Below are 17829 nucleotides of genomic sequence, written 5' to 3' on the forward strand. Positions count from 1 at the left end.
AACCTAAACTGCTGGCGTAAAGGGGCGGTATAATACTGAGGACCATCTGACCTATTTTGCACATCCTATTGTATCTCAAAATAATGTATGAGCAGAACTAACAGTGTAAAGAGGTCTGCCATTGATGTTCGTGGGGACACTCGGGGCATGCTTACTTAGCGTTTATTGATATGTAATAGATTTTCATAATGCAAAGGTCTACAATCACACAATGCAAATATTTATTTGAAACATATTATGACATAAAACATGTTTCCCTTCCTTGAAGTAATGATTGATTTAACAGGAGTGGGTTGGTTCATGCACGTTTTTCATCGCATTTCTTTAACCTACTGTATCAAGTAATGTCAGATGAGTGATTTGCTCAGGAAGGGAGGAAGGGAGGAAGGGAGGAAGGAGGACAGTTGTAAACCATTGGAACGGGCCCTATGATTGATACAGTGACGCACATGCGCACATGCGCGTGCAGGATGACGCGACAGGAAGGCGTGGCTTGAGACGGAAGCGCTGTTTTCTGCCTGGTGAGATTGTTGCTGTTCTGTCATTTAGCTGTTTAGATTCCGCTACAATGAACCCACTACGGTGATACCTACGATTTACTGCAATATTTCAGTCATCTTTAATGTTACGAGGATTATAATCTGTTAAAAGGACGACGACACAAGAACAACTCGCCTGTATAAGTAGTTTAGCTAGCTAGCTAGCTAACAAGCTATAGTAACGTCACAGATCTTTAACGAACGGCAGGTTGCAGCAGAATTCCTGCCTATGTTGACAAGTGTCTGTATATAATGACAGCTTGTTGAAGTTAACTGTCCTTATTTTGCTTCTGTTTACTGTTAGGTTTTTAAACCATGGACCAAAAGATCCCATATGATGACTACCAGCTCCCAGTGGTGTTTCTGCCCTCCTACGAGAGCCCCCCGGCATGGATAACCCCGCAGGACGTAGGGCTCGACTCTCATCCTAACCCCTGTCTTTGAAATCGGCAATATCAATATTCAGTCTTGACAAGTGTTCTGCAGTTCCGGTCCTGCAGATCCACACAGAGTGTGCATGATTTTGTTTCAGCCCAGCCCTGACAGACCTATTAAATAACAGCCTGCACACCCCTTTGTCCTCCAGGATTAGGATGGAATGACACTGGTCTGGTGCCATTACAGTTCTTCCCTATTTATGATGTTCCTTCTGTATCTTGTGCAGCGGATCCACCACCCTGACTACAACAATGAGCTCACCCAGTTCCTGCCACGCACCATCGTGTTGAAGAAGCCACCAGGGGCACAGCTGGGCTTCAACATCCGTGGGGGCAAAGCCTCCCAGCTGGGCATCTTTATCTCCAAGGTGTGTGTGTGTGTGTGTGTGTGTGTGTGTGTGTGTGAGTGGAGAGAGAGAGAGAGAGAGAAAATAGCTCCCTAGTGCCTGTGTGTTCAGTGCCAATCATCTTTCATCGTTTTGTCAATAACCCCCTTTCTCCTCTATCTTTTTGTGTAATGATGATAGGTGGTTCCAGATTCAGATGCTCACAGGGCAGGGCTCCAGGAGGGTGATCAGGTGCTGTCTGTCAATGAGGTGGACTTCCAGGACATAGAGCACTCCAGGGTCCGTCACATAACACAGCGTATATCATGCTTCACCTTGTTGAATTTTCAATTACTTCATTTTGCTTCACAAAGTTGTCCTATATACGCTCACTGTTTCTGACATGAACCTGAGAAAAGAATGGTTGTTTGTCTCTCATTCATAAGAGAAACCACACTGTACATTTACAAGTGTTCTCTGACTCTCCTAAGGCTGTTGAGATTCTGAAGACGGCTCGAGAGATTCTGATGAGAGTGCGCTTCTTTCCCTACAGTAAGTATTGCTTTCACCTTCCCTGTTGTGCCCTACCTTAAAACACCCCGATATCGTGTAGCAATGAATTCTCAGAACAGCTCTCACAGTATGTCACTGTGTTCCCTCAGACTACCAGAGACAGAAGGAGAGGACTGTGCACTAGGTGGCAGCAGAGTTCTCTGAGTGTGAGTGTGTCAATATCACAGTGGCTGGTGGTGTCCTTGGTGGATACATCCGCACGTCATTCTCCTCCTCCCCCAGATTCCAGCCCCCGTCCTGTGTCTCAGCCTCAGGATAACTGACCTATGACTAACGGTCCCATTCCCACTTCGCTACACCACCCAGGACGACATAAAGACTCAGTCACACCCCCCTCGCTTCCGCTCTGGTGATGGTGCACAAACGCATCAGAGGCAGGAAGGATGTTGAGCCATCAGCTGCTTAGAGTGATTCACACACAGCGGAGGCAGACTTCTCTATTGTTGATGTTACCTTAATATGCCCACCTTCCGACACATCTGTACGGTAGGGGAGGGATACATAATGCCTCTCTTATATTGTGAAAACGCCAGAGGCATTATAGGATGTAAACACACTGACAGTGCATACACTGTACGTACACATATGTGTTTGTCTCCAACACCAGAGGCATGCATATTGTATTACTTAAACATTTCCAGGGGCAGTAACAGTTAGATATTATCACTGAATATGCCATCCAGGGATCGAGTGTACAGCCCCTTGTGACCATTTAGAGATAACGTAACCTTTGAATTCTCCTCTGACCCACACCCTCAACCTGTGAACCGTATCACACCTGTTGTTGGTGCGTAAGTGTGTGTAAATATTAGAATAGTGTGATCATATTCAGAAAACCTTTTTAATTCACCAAGGACCTGATATAATGCCTTGATTCTATAAGAGAAGTTATAAATATGTGTTATGGGATTTTGTAGGATGATAACAATTTTCAGACTACTAACAAAGTATTTTGTGTGTTAAAATTATATTTTAAGTTGCATATTGACTATTAAAGTGCCAACATCCTTAATATGGATTTGACACCTCCGTTGTCTCATGAGTTAATACTCGCCTTTTATGAAGCCTATAAGATTAAACAACATTACATTTTGTGTTCTTTATGTAATCTCTCACACTTTCACAGATTAGTTCAACATGGTGTTCTTCTCTGGAACATCACTGTCTCTCTCAGTTGTGTGTCTACTAGTGAAGATGGTAAAACCTGTTTTGCCAAATGTGTGTCAGATTTGCCATCTGACCAAGTTATTCACCCTTCACAACTGTGCTCTTGTACACAAAATAAAAAGTTGTTCACAAGCTGTTCTCTGTGCATTTATTGTTCTAGGAATCAGAGTAAGATATGTGCTTCCTCTTTCAATGAAAGAATCATTGCTCCACTCTGTAAACCTGTAAGACTGGTAATCAGGTTGCTCTTCAGAGCTGAAAGACAGTAAGAACTAAGGCTGCTCTGCTCCATTGATAGTAGATTAACTTGTTCTACTTTGCACATGAGTTTCTGTTGGGGTTGACTTAACTCATCACTCGTAGGAAATTCTGATCGTCACAAATCTCTAATTAATAATTACACAGAGATATTTGAACCTCATTCAGGGTTTATTTAAAAAAGAAACCTTTACAATCAAAAGTCTTCAAAAGTCAAGTTCAAGAGCACAGCTTGCAAGGATACACTTCAGGGTCCTTCTTTGCTCTGTCATTACATTGGTTTGACAGTAACTTCATGAAAATAAATACTCAAATGGGTAAAGATCTACAACGATGACTCCAATCCTTCAGGTAACAACAACAATAAACTGACCATATCATTCACCAGAAAAAATGAACAATCACTCTGCCCATTTGTTAAAACACATGTAAGAAATTAATCAGACATTTAATTCAATGGCATCACCAATAAGTCCTTTATCCAGTGCTTCTTTTACACAACCAACAATGGAACTAATTCCACTGTATACAATGCTTGATTGTACAACACTTCCAATACAATATCCATATAAGAACCCACAGATTGACAACACCAGTCCTGTCACTATGCAGCTAGGGCACACACCTTTTTCTCGGCTACGATGGTGATATCAGGAGAACAGTGAAATCTTTACAAATCTTCAAAAATAGAAGCTTCAAAAATAAGTGTTTGACATAATGTCATTAAAATCGACCTCTACAGTACAGTGAATGCATAAATGTTTTGTATAAATGGTCCCAGCGGGAACCTCTACTACTGCAGCTTTCACTGACATCCAGTTATAAAATCAAACACCCAATACTGCCTATCCTTCTCTGAGAACTTTGTTCTGTTATTCTAAACCTCATATCAAATTGTATTAAATACTTTGAAGCATGGTAGCTAGCTGATATGAACGGTGCTGAACGTTTCTAAAAGTAGCTGTATGTAACAACGAAAATCAAGTCCTACGTATCATCATCTATATTTCTGCTACGGCCCAGTTTCAGTTAGGACAGTTTCAGTAGGTAGCAAACACTGTAGCGATTGTCAGTTCACTTCAAGGGGAGTAGATGAATTGGCATGACAACTCGTATGTCATATTTTGGTCTCCGTAAGGCTAAACAGCTGTAAACAGTTATTTCTCTCTGTCATTCAAAAAGGCACAAATGATGCAAACGTGAACTTTGGGTATAAATTGGGGGATTATGAGGGTGGGGAGCTTAGTGGAGTGGAGAGGTGTTGGAGTCTTTGTGCTTGTGTGAGTGTGTCCATCCCCTCTTGGCTAGCCTTCATCATGCCCACCCCTCACACAGACGAGCTCAGCTGCTGTCCTCTGCTTTGTCAGTGTCCTGAGCGTCCAGAGTGTAGCTCTCATCCACGTTCTCCAGACCGTCCCCACGTTGGATCACCAGCTCGGCCGGGTCCATCAGCGGAAGAGTGCTCTGCTCTGGGTACAACCAAGACTTCCGATCTGGATCGTTGTCCTTTTTCCACTCAGGGTAGTTTTGCCCCGCCTTGTGCACACACTTCAGCACCTAGAGGGAGCAAGCCAAGGGAGAGAGTGAGAGAGGGAGAGTGAGAGTGAGAGGGAGAGAGTGAGAGAGTGAGAGGGAGAGGGAGAGAGTGAGAAGGAGAGAGTGAAAGGGAGAGGGAGAGAGGGAGAGAGTGAGAGGGAGAGTGAGAGGGAGAGGGAGAGAGGGAGAGAGTGAAAGGGAGAGAGAGAGTGAGAGGGAGAGAGTGAGAGGGAGAGGGAGAGGGAGAGAGTGAGAGGGAGAGAGTGAAAGGGAGAGGGAGAGAGTGAGAGGGAGAGAGGGAGAGAGGGAGAGAGTGAGAGGGAGAGAGTGAAAGGGAGAGAAAGATTATGAGCTGAACCTCAGCCTAGTTCTATACTGGAGATGGGAATCTTGCCACACCTTCATTTTCAGTCAACAAAGGAAAGACATACGAGAACTATCACTGATACTGTCATCACACAAACACTGTCAGTGACCACCGCTTTGGAATGGTCTTAAGAAAGTAATGGGCTAGGTTATAACAAATAAGTATTAAAGGAAGACATTGTAGCTGTCTAGTGTGTTATCAGATAAATGATCATGTTATCATTTTCTGTAGTAGCCTATAGTTATCTACTCAAAGGAAGCACATGTAACACTGATTAACATTTCAACACCAGTGAAATGGAAGCTAAATTAAATTAATACATTTCACCCCCACTTACTCCCTCTCTGGTTTGTTTTTTAAACTAATGACTCTATGATCATATTTGTTTTTATAACAAGCTTCGATAAGGGGTATTTCAAGAGTATTCAGCTAGAACCACAAGCTGTCGATGATTAATGAGGAGTAGGTCAAGGTTTCCATTCAATCAAGGCTTTGAGCCACACTATCTCAGTTTCCACACAGCGATACACCTTGCCCCGAATAGTTTCAAGCTGTGCAAGGTATGAAACCAGGAAAACAAGTTCCACAAGGGCAGTAAGAGTCAGCTCAACCTTGTGAGACTCAAAAACTTAGGAGGACCGGACCGCCCAGTCAGTTTCTATGGTTACCATTGTCATTCAAGAGACTTGAAACCCACACTCGCTAGCACAGATTGCACACTATTCTCAACCAGTTGAAGGACAAGAAATGTTACCTATAACACCTACTCTAGCTCGAAGACACAAAGTTATTGGCTGATTGGCGGTTTGGACCCAATTAAAAACCTCTTTGCCTCTGCCTTCAAGCACAAAGAAACTTGAGAGTTAAACTGAAACGAGGCTGCAAGATTGGCTGAGATGACTTGCATACCTTAGGAGCCAAAACTTGAGAAGCTTTGTTCACCACCCACTTCGGAAGAGAACCTGGAATAAAAAGATGATCAGATCAATGTAGCTCACTCTACATAAGTAACTTGTTTATCAAGGGTTACCAGTCCAAGATATTCTGTGTTAAACATATCTCACCAATGATTAAAACAAATTGTTTGAACAAAACAGTTGAAGAAACTAGGTCACTGGGTGGCAGTGGGCATTACCTCTTGGGTCTGCCTGTGAGAGATATATGAAGGAACAGCTATTTGGTCCTGTGGGCTTCAAAAAGTAGCCGGTCAAAATGGAGATGGCTCTCACAAGCTCTTTGTTAGGCGAGTATTTCTGTAATAGGACAAAAAACATGTCAAACACCTGAGACACCAATGAACTCAAGAGCCATAGGAGAATTCCTAAATGCCAAATTCATTATTTAAATATTCCAACATGACTGTGTGCTCACAGCAGAGCTTTGTGGCATAAATATTTCACACATGAAAATGCAGCCCTAAGGTGGAAGAAATAATTCAGGCTGTATTGTCACTGCAGTTACACAACACTGCACAATAGATGACATTGAGTCACTGAGTCAATGGTTCAGAGCGGAGATAGACGGCTGTATGTAATGGCTGCTATGTGCCAGCGTGTCTGTAGCAGAGGTGGCGTACCGGGTGTTGGACTGAGTAGTTAATGATCATGTACTCGTCGTCCTTCACCTGCCACGAACGCAGCGTCACCACATCCCTGTTCTTCAGTGGGGTTGGACAGATCCCTGAAAACCAAGAGAACAACAACTCAATTGAAAATGACTTGAGGGGAGGATTTCCCACAAGCAACTCCCTCCGCCCCGCACTGTCACAGTAACCAAAGGTTCAGAGCACCAACAGAGGCAGCAACTGCACCCTTGTGTTGACTATAAATACATTCTTAAGGCAACGTCCCTCTCATTCCTTATCTCAGCTCCTGAGGGCAGCATAAGTAGACTACAACTCCATTGATGGGACCAATAGACATGAGAGAGGGACTATGAATATGTTAGGCAGCATGAAAGGAGAGAGTTGTGACAGATATTAGGAATATGGAAGGAATGTCAACAATTATTTTCAAGAAGGAATTAAAAATTAATTAAAAAAAAAAAAAAAAAAAAAAACAGCAAAGCTAAACTGTAGGCTATCTATTCATGATCGTTCTTTAAATATTCCTTTTAGGTTTTAGCCCCTCTACATGAGATGCTACTGGTGCTTAAATCTAGTTAATCTGGCAATATAAGTGATTATATAGGACAATGAGAGACAACACAAGAGAGAAGTGTGATTCTGTAATCTGCAATCGATGAAACAACTCACATGAGTAGTAACCCACATCAGCATTGGGGGAGAGACGGGCGATGTCATAACTCTCCAACATGGTGGGGTCCCACTTCCTACGATACTCTCCATCATGAAGGACGTCGTACATGGTGGCAGCCGACACGTCCTTTATGGTCATTCTGCACTGAAATACAAATAAACATAGGACAAAATAATGTCGACCATCTTTGGCAGACTGGGTTTGACCTGATGAGTAGTCACCATGACACACCAACGGTCACAGATGAAAACACACCTGTTCTCGAGACTGTTCTCGAGACACCTGCTCTTGACTAAATCACTAAATAAAAGGGTGGTTCTGAAAATATCAGTTAATATCTGAAACTGAAAACATGTGTCATGTTATCTCCTTAGGGCATTTTATAGGCTATTGTAAACTCAGACAAAATGGAACACACTGTACGGTAAACAGGCCTACACATACATAATGGATATTGCGCCGAGGGATAAGAGAGGGGATACAAAAGTATCGACGTGTACAACTTTACAAGCAAACAGCTAATGTCGTCCAGAAGGCTGACAGACATTGATGGCACAACTCAACTGATCGATTACAATAGTAAAACAGTCAAGTCAAGTTAACTTAATCAGAACAAACACAAACGTTGCTTACCTTTATCTTGTGAACCTTTGGTACGTGTTTCTGTCCTGTAGTTTTTCCTTGTGTAGCCGTGACAGGGAGAACCTCAACCCAGACCTCCATTCCGTTCTTATCATACTTGCTGTACCAGTTGTCCATAGATAAGCATTGTCTTCTGAAGTCAGCGAAGGCTGTCTCGTTTGGTAAAATTCCCGAAGGCCGAGACATAATTTATTAACTAAGTAAAGTAAAAATGAATCCGGAAAAAACAAACGCTTTTCAAATGACAAAATAAGCAAAATCGAGCTAGATCAGAGTATAGAGTTTCTATACTAGCTTTGTCTTTGTTCTATATCCACTTTACCTCTAACAGAAAGCTACTCCAGAGACAGTGAGATAAATTAGCTTATGTACTCAATGATTTCCATATCAAGTTAAACAAGATTCTTGCGTTGAATTCCTGACCTACCCAACTGTCACCAACACACTGCGGCGCACCTCCTCACGTCACTACTTCCGGAATTCACCCAGGTGTAGAGAACAGGTGTGGAGGAGAGGAGAGGAGAGGAGAGGACAGGACTGCCCGCAGACACGGAGGATCTGGAAGGATCTGGAAGGATCCGGAGGGATCCAGACGACTCCTCACTCGTACCGGCTGACATTCGCATCCAGGGGTGTTTCTTCTTTGGGTCGGTGGGAGTTACGGTGCGTTCGGCAACTTCCCTCCAAGTCGAAGTGGGAAACTCGGACCAGAATACCCGAGTTGACTAGTTGTGACGTGTCCACTGTAACCTTTCACCTTCTCGTCAGAAAACAGACGCTGATTTCACACACACACACCATTAAACGTTGTTTAAATGACCTTCACAATCTCGCACCTGGCATCGGATGCTGAAGAGGCGTGACTATCTATACCTTGCTAAAAACCACCACCATCAATAACTAGTCATGTTGTCCCCCACGAATGATAGCGTGGTAGCGTCCCTCCTTGTGTGAATTGGTGGCAGTCAATCAGTGTCATTTCAGATTCTCAGTTGTGTACTGGCACCCCCCCTGGGTCAATCAGTGTAGCTTTGTAAGTGCCGGATCTGTATGACAAGTCGCATCATTCACCCAAGTTTCGTCTAAATTGTCCCAGTGTTGTATCATATCGCGTCACATCGCGTGTGACATACTGTGAACATTCTCACATAGGACCGGTCGGAGACAGATCCAGTACCTTCCTCGATTTGTTCGTGGGGGACAACAAATCTGTCCTCGTAAATCGTCACTAGTTTCAGTTGACACTGGATTATTAACTGAGTGAGAGTCAACATTGCTTTCAATTTAGTCGTTAAGGGCTATAACCTTAAATCTCCTAGACTGTATGTTATCAAGTCGTTATGTAATGAATCAACATGAAAGAGAAGACAGATGAGAGAAGAGAATTACAGATTTCAACAGAGCAAGCTGCTGAAACAGGAAAAATAAATGAAAACTATTTAAATGTAAGAGTAGGCCCTCTCTCCACAAAGGTAATTTGCAAGAAAAATTAGAGCTGTGAGCAACTTTGGTGAAATATCTTTATTTCATGTGATACACTTCGGTGTTTCTTTAACTCTCCTTTTTTATACAGCAGATAGTAATAGTACATTATTCACACAAACGTTGCTAAACACTAGTAGACAGCATATTTCAAATGGACATACACATTTCAGAATAGCACAGAGCTGAGTGTTCAGTCAGTGACAAGTAAGAGAAGAGCTGTTAAGGTTAAGACAGTTGTTCGTTGTAATTAAATACTTAACTATCTACATTTTTTTTAATTTTATTTTTTTTAAACCATTTTAAAATGTTTACAATTTCAAACAAGCTACAGCAAATGTATCGGTGTGTGTGTGTGGGAGAGAGATGGGACATTTATGGCTGTGTGGTTAGTTGGATTGTGTGTTCGAATGTTGTGTATCACACTGTGTTTGTTTGTGTGTGTGTGTGTCTGGTAACAGACAGGGGTAGGGGGTGCAGTGAAGCCTTTCCTGTGACAATAAACCAATCCACTGAATACACACACTGCAAGAAGTCACAATCAGTGTAACCATGGTGACATGATAGATAGGGACAAAATAACCAGGCCTGGCTTTTGTTTGGAGGTACAGCATCCAAGCAGACACGCAAACAATAAATAAAATACTACTGTAACTTCCCACGTGCGTGCCAGCGACTGTAGTTTTGGTCAAGCATACAATGTTAAATCACGGTTGCTTGTGTTACAGAATAAATAAACAAAAACACAGAAACCCAACAGTCCTACACAGGCAATAGCAATAAAGGTTAACTAACTTCACTGCACTTGTATTTTCACAGCGAGGGTGTTAGTAAGCGTCAGCTGTCTGAGGACCAAACTACTGAAACGACCTGCTCAACAAAACAACTACTGAAGCCATGAGCCAGTCAGCAGGCCTCTTCTATCTTTACAACATCGTGGCTTGATTCAGTGCACAACGTTGGTGAACAAACAAGCAAGGCATCTGTGTTCTTAACCGTCTAGAAATCCTGCATGGTGAGCATGCTGTTCCTACAATAGTGTAATGAAAACAAGACAACAATATCAATGGGAGGGAGAGTCAGGACACATCACATGGGGTGACATGTTTTCTTTAGTGTGAAACTGGTTCAATACCTTCTAACTACACTTCAACTCCAAAGGCCCTTTGAATTTTATGCACCTCCTTTCCTCAGACACAAGGAGATATGTTAGTATGCGTGCGGCTATTTGAGGAAAGTTGCTATGACAGAGTTGCTATAGTTTCAAAGTGTACATCAATAGACTTGGGTTAGTATCATCAGTTACAATGAATTAGGAATAACTTCCCCTCTTCTTATTGGTGGGCTATTATACCTGTACATACTGACTGCAGCGCCCCCGAGGAGAGACCTGCCTAAAAACAAACCAGTCTCAACTGAAGTCATTAGTCTTCTAACCAACAATGGTAATCCTAAAGTTCTTTGGCTGTTCATGCCTTGAAATATCCTGAAAATAACGTCCCTTATATATGGTCCCATAAACCATCTTCGACAAAGAGCTTAGGTTTGATTTGAGCCAACTGTGGCGAGAAGAGTTTAGGTAAAAAATAACGGTCATTGACTTTGGAGGATTTTTCTTTCTTTTTTTTTTTTTAAACGAAGTATATCAAAACGGGGGAATAATCAGTAACAGGTACTTTGTTTTTCATGTAGATACAATGCTCCATACAGAACTTCTCCCACGCCATACTCTCCATTGGAAATAAAAGCAAGTTATCAAGGGACTGAGACCTTGACCTTGTGGAGTCATTTAAATAATCTCAAACAATATTACTTTACAACAATGACAAGTGTGACAGCACTGATGTTCCAAAAGGTGCAACAACTCAAGAGCAGTTAGCTATGTCAGTCTGCAATCCTATATAATGCCATGCAGTTGGATGAAAATCTGAACATATCAGCATTTAACCTATTCTGTGTTTTTAAACTGTTTTACATTTTTACCTTTAATATTTTTTTTTCTTATTTAGATTATCTGTTTAAATACAGAGTAATAGCACATCCACACGGTTACTCCGAAAAGTCACTGAGTTGAAAGGGGAGAAAGACAGGTCCTCCAGCCCAATGACAGTGAGCCATGGGTGGGGAGAGTGGTCACTGAGAGACAAGCTGTTGGTGGGAGGAGGCAGGTCAGGTGGGGAGTCGGGTGTTTACTAGCAGGAGCAGCTGCTCTCGGTCACTGCCATCTCCGGTGGCTTCTCCAGTTTGATGTCTATCACTGAGAGAGGCAGGGTGAAGGAACATCACCTGTGATTAGGACATTCCGTCATGAGGTGCTTTATGCAGAAATAATGATCGTACTCAAAGCACTGTCGTGACGTCACTGCAAACACAGAGGCGTGTTAAGCTTTTGAAAGGATACTGTTTTCTTTGCTCTTCTCTGGTGTGCTGTCCATCCCAGGTAGGGCTGCGGCCACGCGGCGAAACAGCTGAGGAACAAGAGGAGCGTGATCAGAGGACCGAGACGGTCGTACCCTACCCTGCATTCAGAATATGAAGGTGACAATATAAAGGTAACAAAACCTGGACGGTAACAACATCTATTGGAAATCACTATTTTAATTCAACACAATGGTGCTGTAGTGCTACCTAGTGGTGCTTGTTATAGTTCATCCAAAAGAAACAAGTAATTCATTGCTTATTACTGTGTAATTACCATTGTACCATGTCATTTCTATGTAAAATCCTAATGTCTGTACGGTAAAATAAACCAATTATCTTTTTAATACTTACGTCCTTCTATACTATTTGCAAATTGAAATACTAATGCATTGATTGGTAATGCTAAAAAAAATAAAAAATAAAATCTAATTTCCCCCACCGAGCAAAACATATCCATGCCATACAGTGAGAATCATAACAAGCACAGGCATTTACATTCCTCGCGAAACAAGACAAAATAAAAACAACAACATCGAGCTCAAACTACCAACCAACACCGAAGCGCTCTTAAAGCAGTGGATGTGAATGACGTGAACACTTGAGCACTGAAGTGAATCACGATGCAGAGGACAAGGCCAAGCTGTGAGGAGCCAGGTGAAGAGATGGGGGGGGGAAACCAGAGCAGTGGAGGAGAACAACGACGGTAGACTAGGGTGGGCAGACCGGGCCTAACTACCCTGAGTTAACGGGATCTCTACCTGTTTGACATTGTAGCCAGTCTTTGCGCTGGTTTCAATGAACATCACATTCAGTTCCTTAGCTCTCTGCTCGCCCTCTTCCGTGGTGATCTGTCTGCTCGGGCCGTAGCCGTGGAGACGGACGGACACAGACAGACATGGAGAGAAACATCGCGAAGAGGGCAGGCCGGGGGGGGGGGGGGGGGGAGGGAAAGATGGAGACAGATGGAGGGAGAGAGAGAGAGAGAAAAAAAGAAGAGCTCAAAAGAGATTCCAGTTTAAAAGAGAAAGAGAGAGGTTAGTTTAGTCATACCACTGAGACACAAAGGGAGAGAGAGGGAGAGGGAGAGGGAGAGAGAGAGAGAGAGAGAGAGAGAGAGGGGGCTGCTTGACAATCAAAATGGAACAGCTTGACGGGATTTAAGAGAGAGACTCACTCACAACACATTCACTCACTCCACACCACCAGCTTAAACCGATCTACACCATCAAGACATGGAGAGATGTACATTACAGACATCACAAATGGATCATCCGAAGGCACACCACGAGAGCAGGTCGGGAGGCTTTAGTGCCCTTGGTACTGTACACCTGTGGTTGTGGTCGCTGGACACCCACCTGTTTGACGTTATAACCAGCCTTGGCGCTGGTCTCTATGTACATCACATTGAGCTCACGTGCTTTCCTCTCGGCAGCTTCTACAGACACTTGCCTGCCATGGTTCCGGGGGGGGGGGGGGGGGGGAGGAGGGGAGGGGAGGGTGGTGGTGGGGGGGGGGGGGGGGGGTTGGGTTTTGAGACAGCAAATCAAAATGACATGGAGAAACACATCGGGAAGAGGGAGCAAAAACATAAATAAAACCACGTCTAGCTACAAAAATATAATAACCAAATAATAATGGGATCGGCAGTGAAACAATGTCTGTATTTCAATAACCAATCAAATTCATGAACAAAATAAAATAGAAAATGAATATGCTATATATCAAGGACAGTTCGAATTAAAACAAGATGAGATGCTAAATACATTCAGGGGAAAAGAGGGGAACCAGGCTGTGGCAAAGGGTGTATACAGGTGATAGGTGTCTACATACAGTTAATAAGGGATCAAACTGACATTATACAACATAGTGAACCTCTCTCTCTCTCTCTCTCTCTCTCTCTCTCTCTCTCTCTCTCTCTCTCTCTCTCCCCCCCCAACACTCCCCCCCCCCCCCAACATTCCCAACACTCATCAAACACGACTGTGTACCTTTTATCAGCCAGGTCTGTTTTGTTCCCAACAAGCATGATAATGACATCACTGCCCCTCTCTGTCCGGACATCATCAATCCACTTTGATGTCTGCTGGAATGAGTTGAGATCTGAAGAAGAGCAAGGTAACATTGCAGAATGCATGTAAGATTAAGTGTGCTATTCAGACCAGGTTTTCATTGAGGGTACAGACATGTTTTAGCAGAATAGTGTATAAAGTGAAGTAGCCAGATGTTAGTAAGCAAAAGATAAACAACGGCAAGAGTATGTTAACCTTTAGCACAGAAAAAGAGGGAGGGCAGTCTCTACAAATCACAACGGGAAGAGCCCCAAACCACCACATAGCTGCAGAGCACTGTATGTACTGTGGCTAACATCACCCACTTCACTACAAGGCACTGTGGTAATAAGCAGGTCCAATAATAGTAACCGATAATCATAATAAGCTGTTGCAGCCATCTTGTATGCCGTGACGGCCTCCTTCCCCGCGTCCCTGCCGGCCCCCTACAGTGAGAGCACAGATCTAGGCCTTCGAAGGCCCCACTCACTGGTGATGTCATAAACCACCACAGCGATGGTGGAGTCTCGGATGTAGCTGGGAATGAGGCTACGGAAACGCTCCTGTCCAGCAGTGTCCCAAAGCTGGAGCCGGACCTGAGGAGTGGAACGAAGGAGGAGAAGAAGGGAAAGATGGAAAGGGAAAACGGAGAACAGGAAAGGCATAAAAGAGGTGCAAGAAAAGAGCCAGGCAGCAGAGGTGAACGACCGTGCATCAAGGAACAGGGAAAATCATTCAGTTGCTGGAAGGTTATCTATAGCATGGCTGGAAGGTTATCTATAGCATGGCTGGAAGGTTATCCATAGCATGGCTGGAATGTTATCCATAGCATGGCTGGAAGGTTATCCATAGCATGGCTGGAAGGTTATCCATAGCATGGCTGGAAGGTTATCCATAGCATGGCTGGAAGGTTATCCATAGCATGGCCGGTAGGTGATCATTTGGCGATTGACGCTCTTTTTTGTGACCTCGGTGTATAACAGAACGATAAATGGTCAAATCAATGATTTTGGAGCTGGAGCAGGAGGATGATCCTCCACAAAAAAGCCTTCATCTGACCTGATTTTCCCTGTTCCTTACCCCTCTGGGGACAGCATTCCATAAGCACAAGCATCACTGGATGAAGTTTACCTGAGAGTTCTATTAATAGGTTAGTTCAATAGGATTCTCTACTCCTATCAGAAGAACCAGTCCTCCCACTAGCTAGATGTGTTGTCTATGGCCTCAACCATGCTCATCCTGTAAGAATTTGGAAGGCAAGGCCCGAGGCTCCAATGACCTATTTCTGTTCAAGAATCCTCCATGATAAAACCTCATTGGGGTGCAGCTCTCATTCGTACAATCCAGTTCAGTTGCTAGGCTGTTGAAATGCTGTTTGCCCTGTTCTCCCCCTTCCATACACTGAGGGAAGGGTGAGGAGGCGGGGCAGGGGCTTGGTACCTACTTGCTATGTCATAAACCACCACAGCGGCGGCTGAGTCACGGATGTAACTGGGGATGAGGCTGCGAAATCGCTCCTGCCCGGCCGTGTCCCACAGCTGGAGCCGAATCTGTGGCCAACCGCGTACCAACAGGGGGAGCGGGCACAGTTCGGAACCCAGCCATGGGGATGGAGGCGTGGACAGGGACATAAACAAACAGAAAATGATGATGGAACTAAAACTAAAACATAATAATGGAAAATGGGCTACATGAAATTATTATTATTATTATTATTATTTTTATTTTATTTTTTTTAAGTGTGAAATATGCAACATGATGGCCAAATAATTTAAAAAAAAAAGAAACACAAAAAGGGCCAACCCCATTTTGACAACCGCATGATATACATTGGTGGGCTTAATGCATGTGTGAAATGGTTTCTAATCTAAGACTCCGACTCAGGCAGATGGGGTAATTGACAACGAGGTAAACAAAGTGAAAGTGTTGCTTACCGTGCGATCTTCCAGGTACATGGTTTTCGATAAAAAGTCTATACCAATTGTTGCCTGCAAGACAAACACTAAATTAGACCTCTAAGCCATGAATTGCAAAAATGTCTAATAATATTCCACAAAATCATAAAAGATGCTAGATCATCACTCTTCCTACGGTTCGTAACATGGATTGTGCAATGCTATTATTAAAACATTACTTGAACATAACTGCAAAACCAGAGATATACAAAAAGCAACAGACCAGGTAAAGCTTAGGACAGTGTCCATCCCAAACACTGGGTACATACAATGACTTGTCCTCCATCAGGTCTAGGCCTACACTACTTCAGGTGAGGTATGTACCTGATAGGTGTTGTCAAAGCTGTCATACATAAACCTGGTGATGAGAGAGGTCTTCCCCACTGCAAAGACAGACAGAAGAGAGGAAAAAAACCTTTATTTCACAGTATGACATTTGCTAAATGATGCATGATACTCTGTGGGACTGTAGGGAGGAAAGGCGATGAATCAACCACATTATGGAGCTAGCGCATTAAACAATGAGAACACCGATGACTATCGTAGTGTGTGGTATGGTCACATTGCTTCCTGTATGATAACATGTCTGGTTGAATTGTGTAATCGCTGGGTCGATGCGATGGACTGCTGAACCCACGCTGAGCTGGCAGTCAGGGCGGAGCCTCCAATCTGGCATGAAGCAGGAGGGAACATTTTCTACAAAATCGATACACCGATTTTGGGCGACGCTCATCCGAATTCATAGTTCAATTTGACTGCGTGGCTGACATCAGTATCAGATCTCTAATGGCATCTTGACTATTATGTCGCTGCAAATGCTCAAGGTTGAATAGGCGTATTGCTGCTTCTCAACGAGCAGCTAACTGGCGAGCTAAGCGCCCTGCTGTCAGTGTCATACGTGGCTTAGCAGCTACAGCTAGCTAGCTGCATAATCCACAACAACCACATCATCAGTGTGAACTGAAAACCATCCAAATTAATGTAATCACCTAGATAGAAAGGTATAGCTAACATCACTTGGTCTTCTGAATGACACGGCCAGTTAATAGCTGAGAGGACGAGCATTGTCCGGGTGAATCTAGGTAGCAATTTAGTTACATAGCTGGATGATGTGCTTTGCTGGCTAGCAAGCAAGCTGAGCTGACTGACTACCGTCTCAGGCGTTAGCTTGGTGCCAATGTATTTAGGTGGATAACATGTCCCCCTCCCTATGCTATCCGGCAATATCAGTGAATAAATGTCATCATCACACTCAGTACAGTTATGTATTTGCGGACCTCAAGGAATACAAGTCTGTCTGAATCATCATCAGCCTCGGCCTATCCTAACGCTAGCCAGCTAGCTAGGCTAAGCTGTGGCTACTTCGTCTAGCAAAAACCTTCCAAAAACAAATGATCCCAGCCGCGTATTACACCTACGATCACCTACCGCTCTGCTCGCCTAGGAATACGAGCTTGAATTTCCGCAGGGGGTTGCCGAACTCTCCGCCGCCGGTCGTGGTTGACATCTTTATCAGGAGATAAACAACAGTTATGTGGCCAGTTGGTTGTGTTGTCTCGACAGAGAAGAGGCGCAGGGAAGTGAGCTGCTAGCCGAGCTATTGTTGCGCTCTGTGCATGCTAGGTCTGTGATGAGGGAGGCAGCGCCCCCCAGCGGAGAGTCTCTGGACGGGGACCGAACATGCTTCTCCATCCCACGGATGATGGCATCATTTCCAACATTATGTTTTTGGTCATGTCATGGTCTGTGAATCTGTCTCGCAAGCCATATGTTACAATGTAAATTGGCTAATTTTTATTTATTTATTTTTTTACATTATT

At 43.6% G+C, this 17829-nt stretch overlaps 3 protein-coding genes across 4 annotated transcripts; 1 reads left to right on the top strand and 2 right to left on the bottom strand.

The window, feature by feature from the left end:
* Positions 1–497: 497 nt before the first annotated feature.
* On the top strand, positions 498–3164 carry pdzd11 (PDZ domain containing 11). The gene is made up of 6 exons (XM_083685717.1): positions 498–521; positions 844–947; positions 1204–1344; positions 1504–1602; positions 1794–1854; positions 1965–3164. Exons 2-6 carry the CDS (start codon positions 855–857, stop codon positions 1997–1999), a joined length of 429 nt encoding a protein of 142 aa, XP_083541843.1. The 5' UTR covers positions 498–521; positions 844–854; the 3' UTR covers positions 2000–3164.
* A 294-nt stretch (positions 3165–3458) lies between these two features.
* stard14 (START domain containing 14) lies at positions 3459–8541 on the bottom strand. Its single transcript, XM_083685716.1, has 6 exons — positions 8095–8541; positions 7458–7605; positions 6780–6883; positions 6339–6456; positions 6113–6165; positions 3459–4857 (listed from the first exon to the last, which is right to left on the bottom strand). Exons 1-6 carry the CDS (start codon positions 8287–8289, stop codon positions 4642–4644), a joined length of 834 nt encoding a protein of 277 aa, XP_083541842.1. The 5' UTR covers positions 8290–8541; the 3' UTR covers positions 3459–4641.
* Positions 8542–9617: 1076 nt separating this feature from the next.
* Positions 9618–17593, bottom strand: rab41 (RAB41, member RAS oncogene family). Of its 2 annotated transcripts, XM_083686427.1 has the most exons (8): positions 17438–17593; positions 16334–16392; positions 15989–16042; positions 15499–15604; positions 13995–14106; positions 13362–13455; positions 11987–12053; positions 9618–11842 (listed from the first exon to the last, which is right to left on the bottom strand). In XM_083686427.1, exons 1-8 carry the CDS (start codon positions 17514–17516, stop codon positions 11778–11780), a joined length of 636 nt encoding a protein of 211 aa, XP_083542553.1. In that variant the 5' UTR covers positions 17517–17593; the 3' UTR covers positions 9618–11777. The 2 variants fall into 2 exon arrangements, with proteins under 2 accessions (XP_083542553.1, XP_083542554.1); XM_083686428.1 differs by lacking the exons at positions 15499–15604; positions 15989–16042; positions 16334–16392; positions 17438–17593 and adding an exon at positions 14545–14829.
* Between the last annotated feature and the right edge of the window lie 236 nt (positions 17594–17829).

Source organism: Argentina silus (genome assembly GCF_951799395.1).
Source record: "Argentina silus genome assembly, chromosome: 15".
Classification (NCBI taxonomy): domain Eukaryota; kingdom Metazoa; phylum Chordata; class Actinopteri; order Argentiniformes; family Argentinidae; genus Argentina; species Argentina silus.

Bases quoted from the DNA above. Each gene is read 5' to 3' on its own strand.
- stard14 (XM_083685716.1), bottom strand. From the start codon at position 8,289: ATGTCTCGGCCTTCGGGAATTTTACCAAACGAGACAGCCTTCGCTGAC. The intron at 7,606-8,094 runs GTAAGCAACGTT...TTTGTATTTCAG, and splicing joins CAAAGGTTCACAAGATAAAG to TGCAGAATGACCATAAAGGA. The intron at 6,884-7,457 runs GTGAGTTGTTTC...CTTGGTTTTCAG, and splicing joins TGATGTGGGTTACTACTCAT to GGATCTGTCCAACCCCACTG.
- rab41 (XM_083686427.1), bottom strand. From the start codon at position 17,516: ATGTCAACCACGACCGGCGGCGGAGAGTTCGGCAACCCCCTGCGGAAA. The intron at 16,043-16,333 runs GTACATACCTCA...TTTGTCTTGCAG, and splicing joins GCTTTGACAACACCTATCAG to GCAACAATTGGTATAGACTT. The intron at 15,605-15,988 runs GTAAGCAACACT...GGTTGGCCACAG, and splicing joins TGTACCTGGAAGATCGCACG to ATTCGGCTCCAGCTGTGGGA.
- pdzd11 (XM_083685717.1), top strand. From the start codon at position 855: ATGGACCAAAAGATCCCATATGATGACTACCAGCTCCCAGTGGTGTTT. The intron at 948-1,203 runs GTAGGGCTCGAC...TATCTTGTGCAG, and splicing joins CATGGATAACCCCGCAGGAC to CGGATCCACCACCCTGACTA. The intron at 1,855-1,964 runs GTAAGTATTGCT...GTGTTCCCTCAG, and splicing joins AGTGCGCTTCTTTCCCTACA to ACTACCAGAGACAGAAGGAG.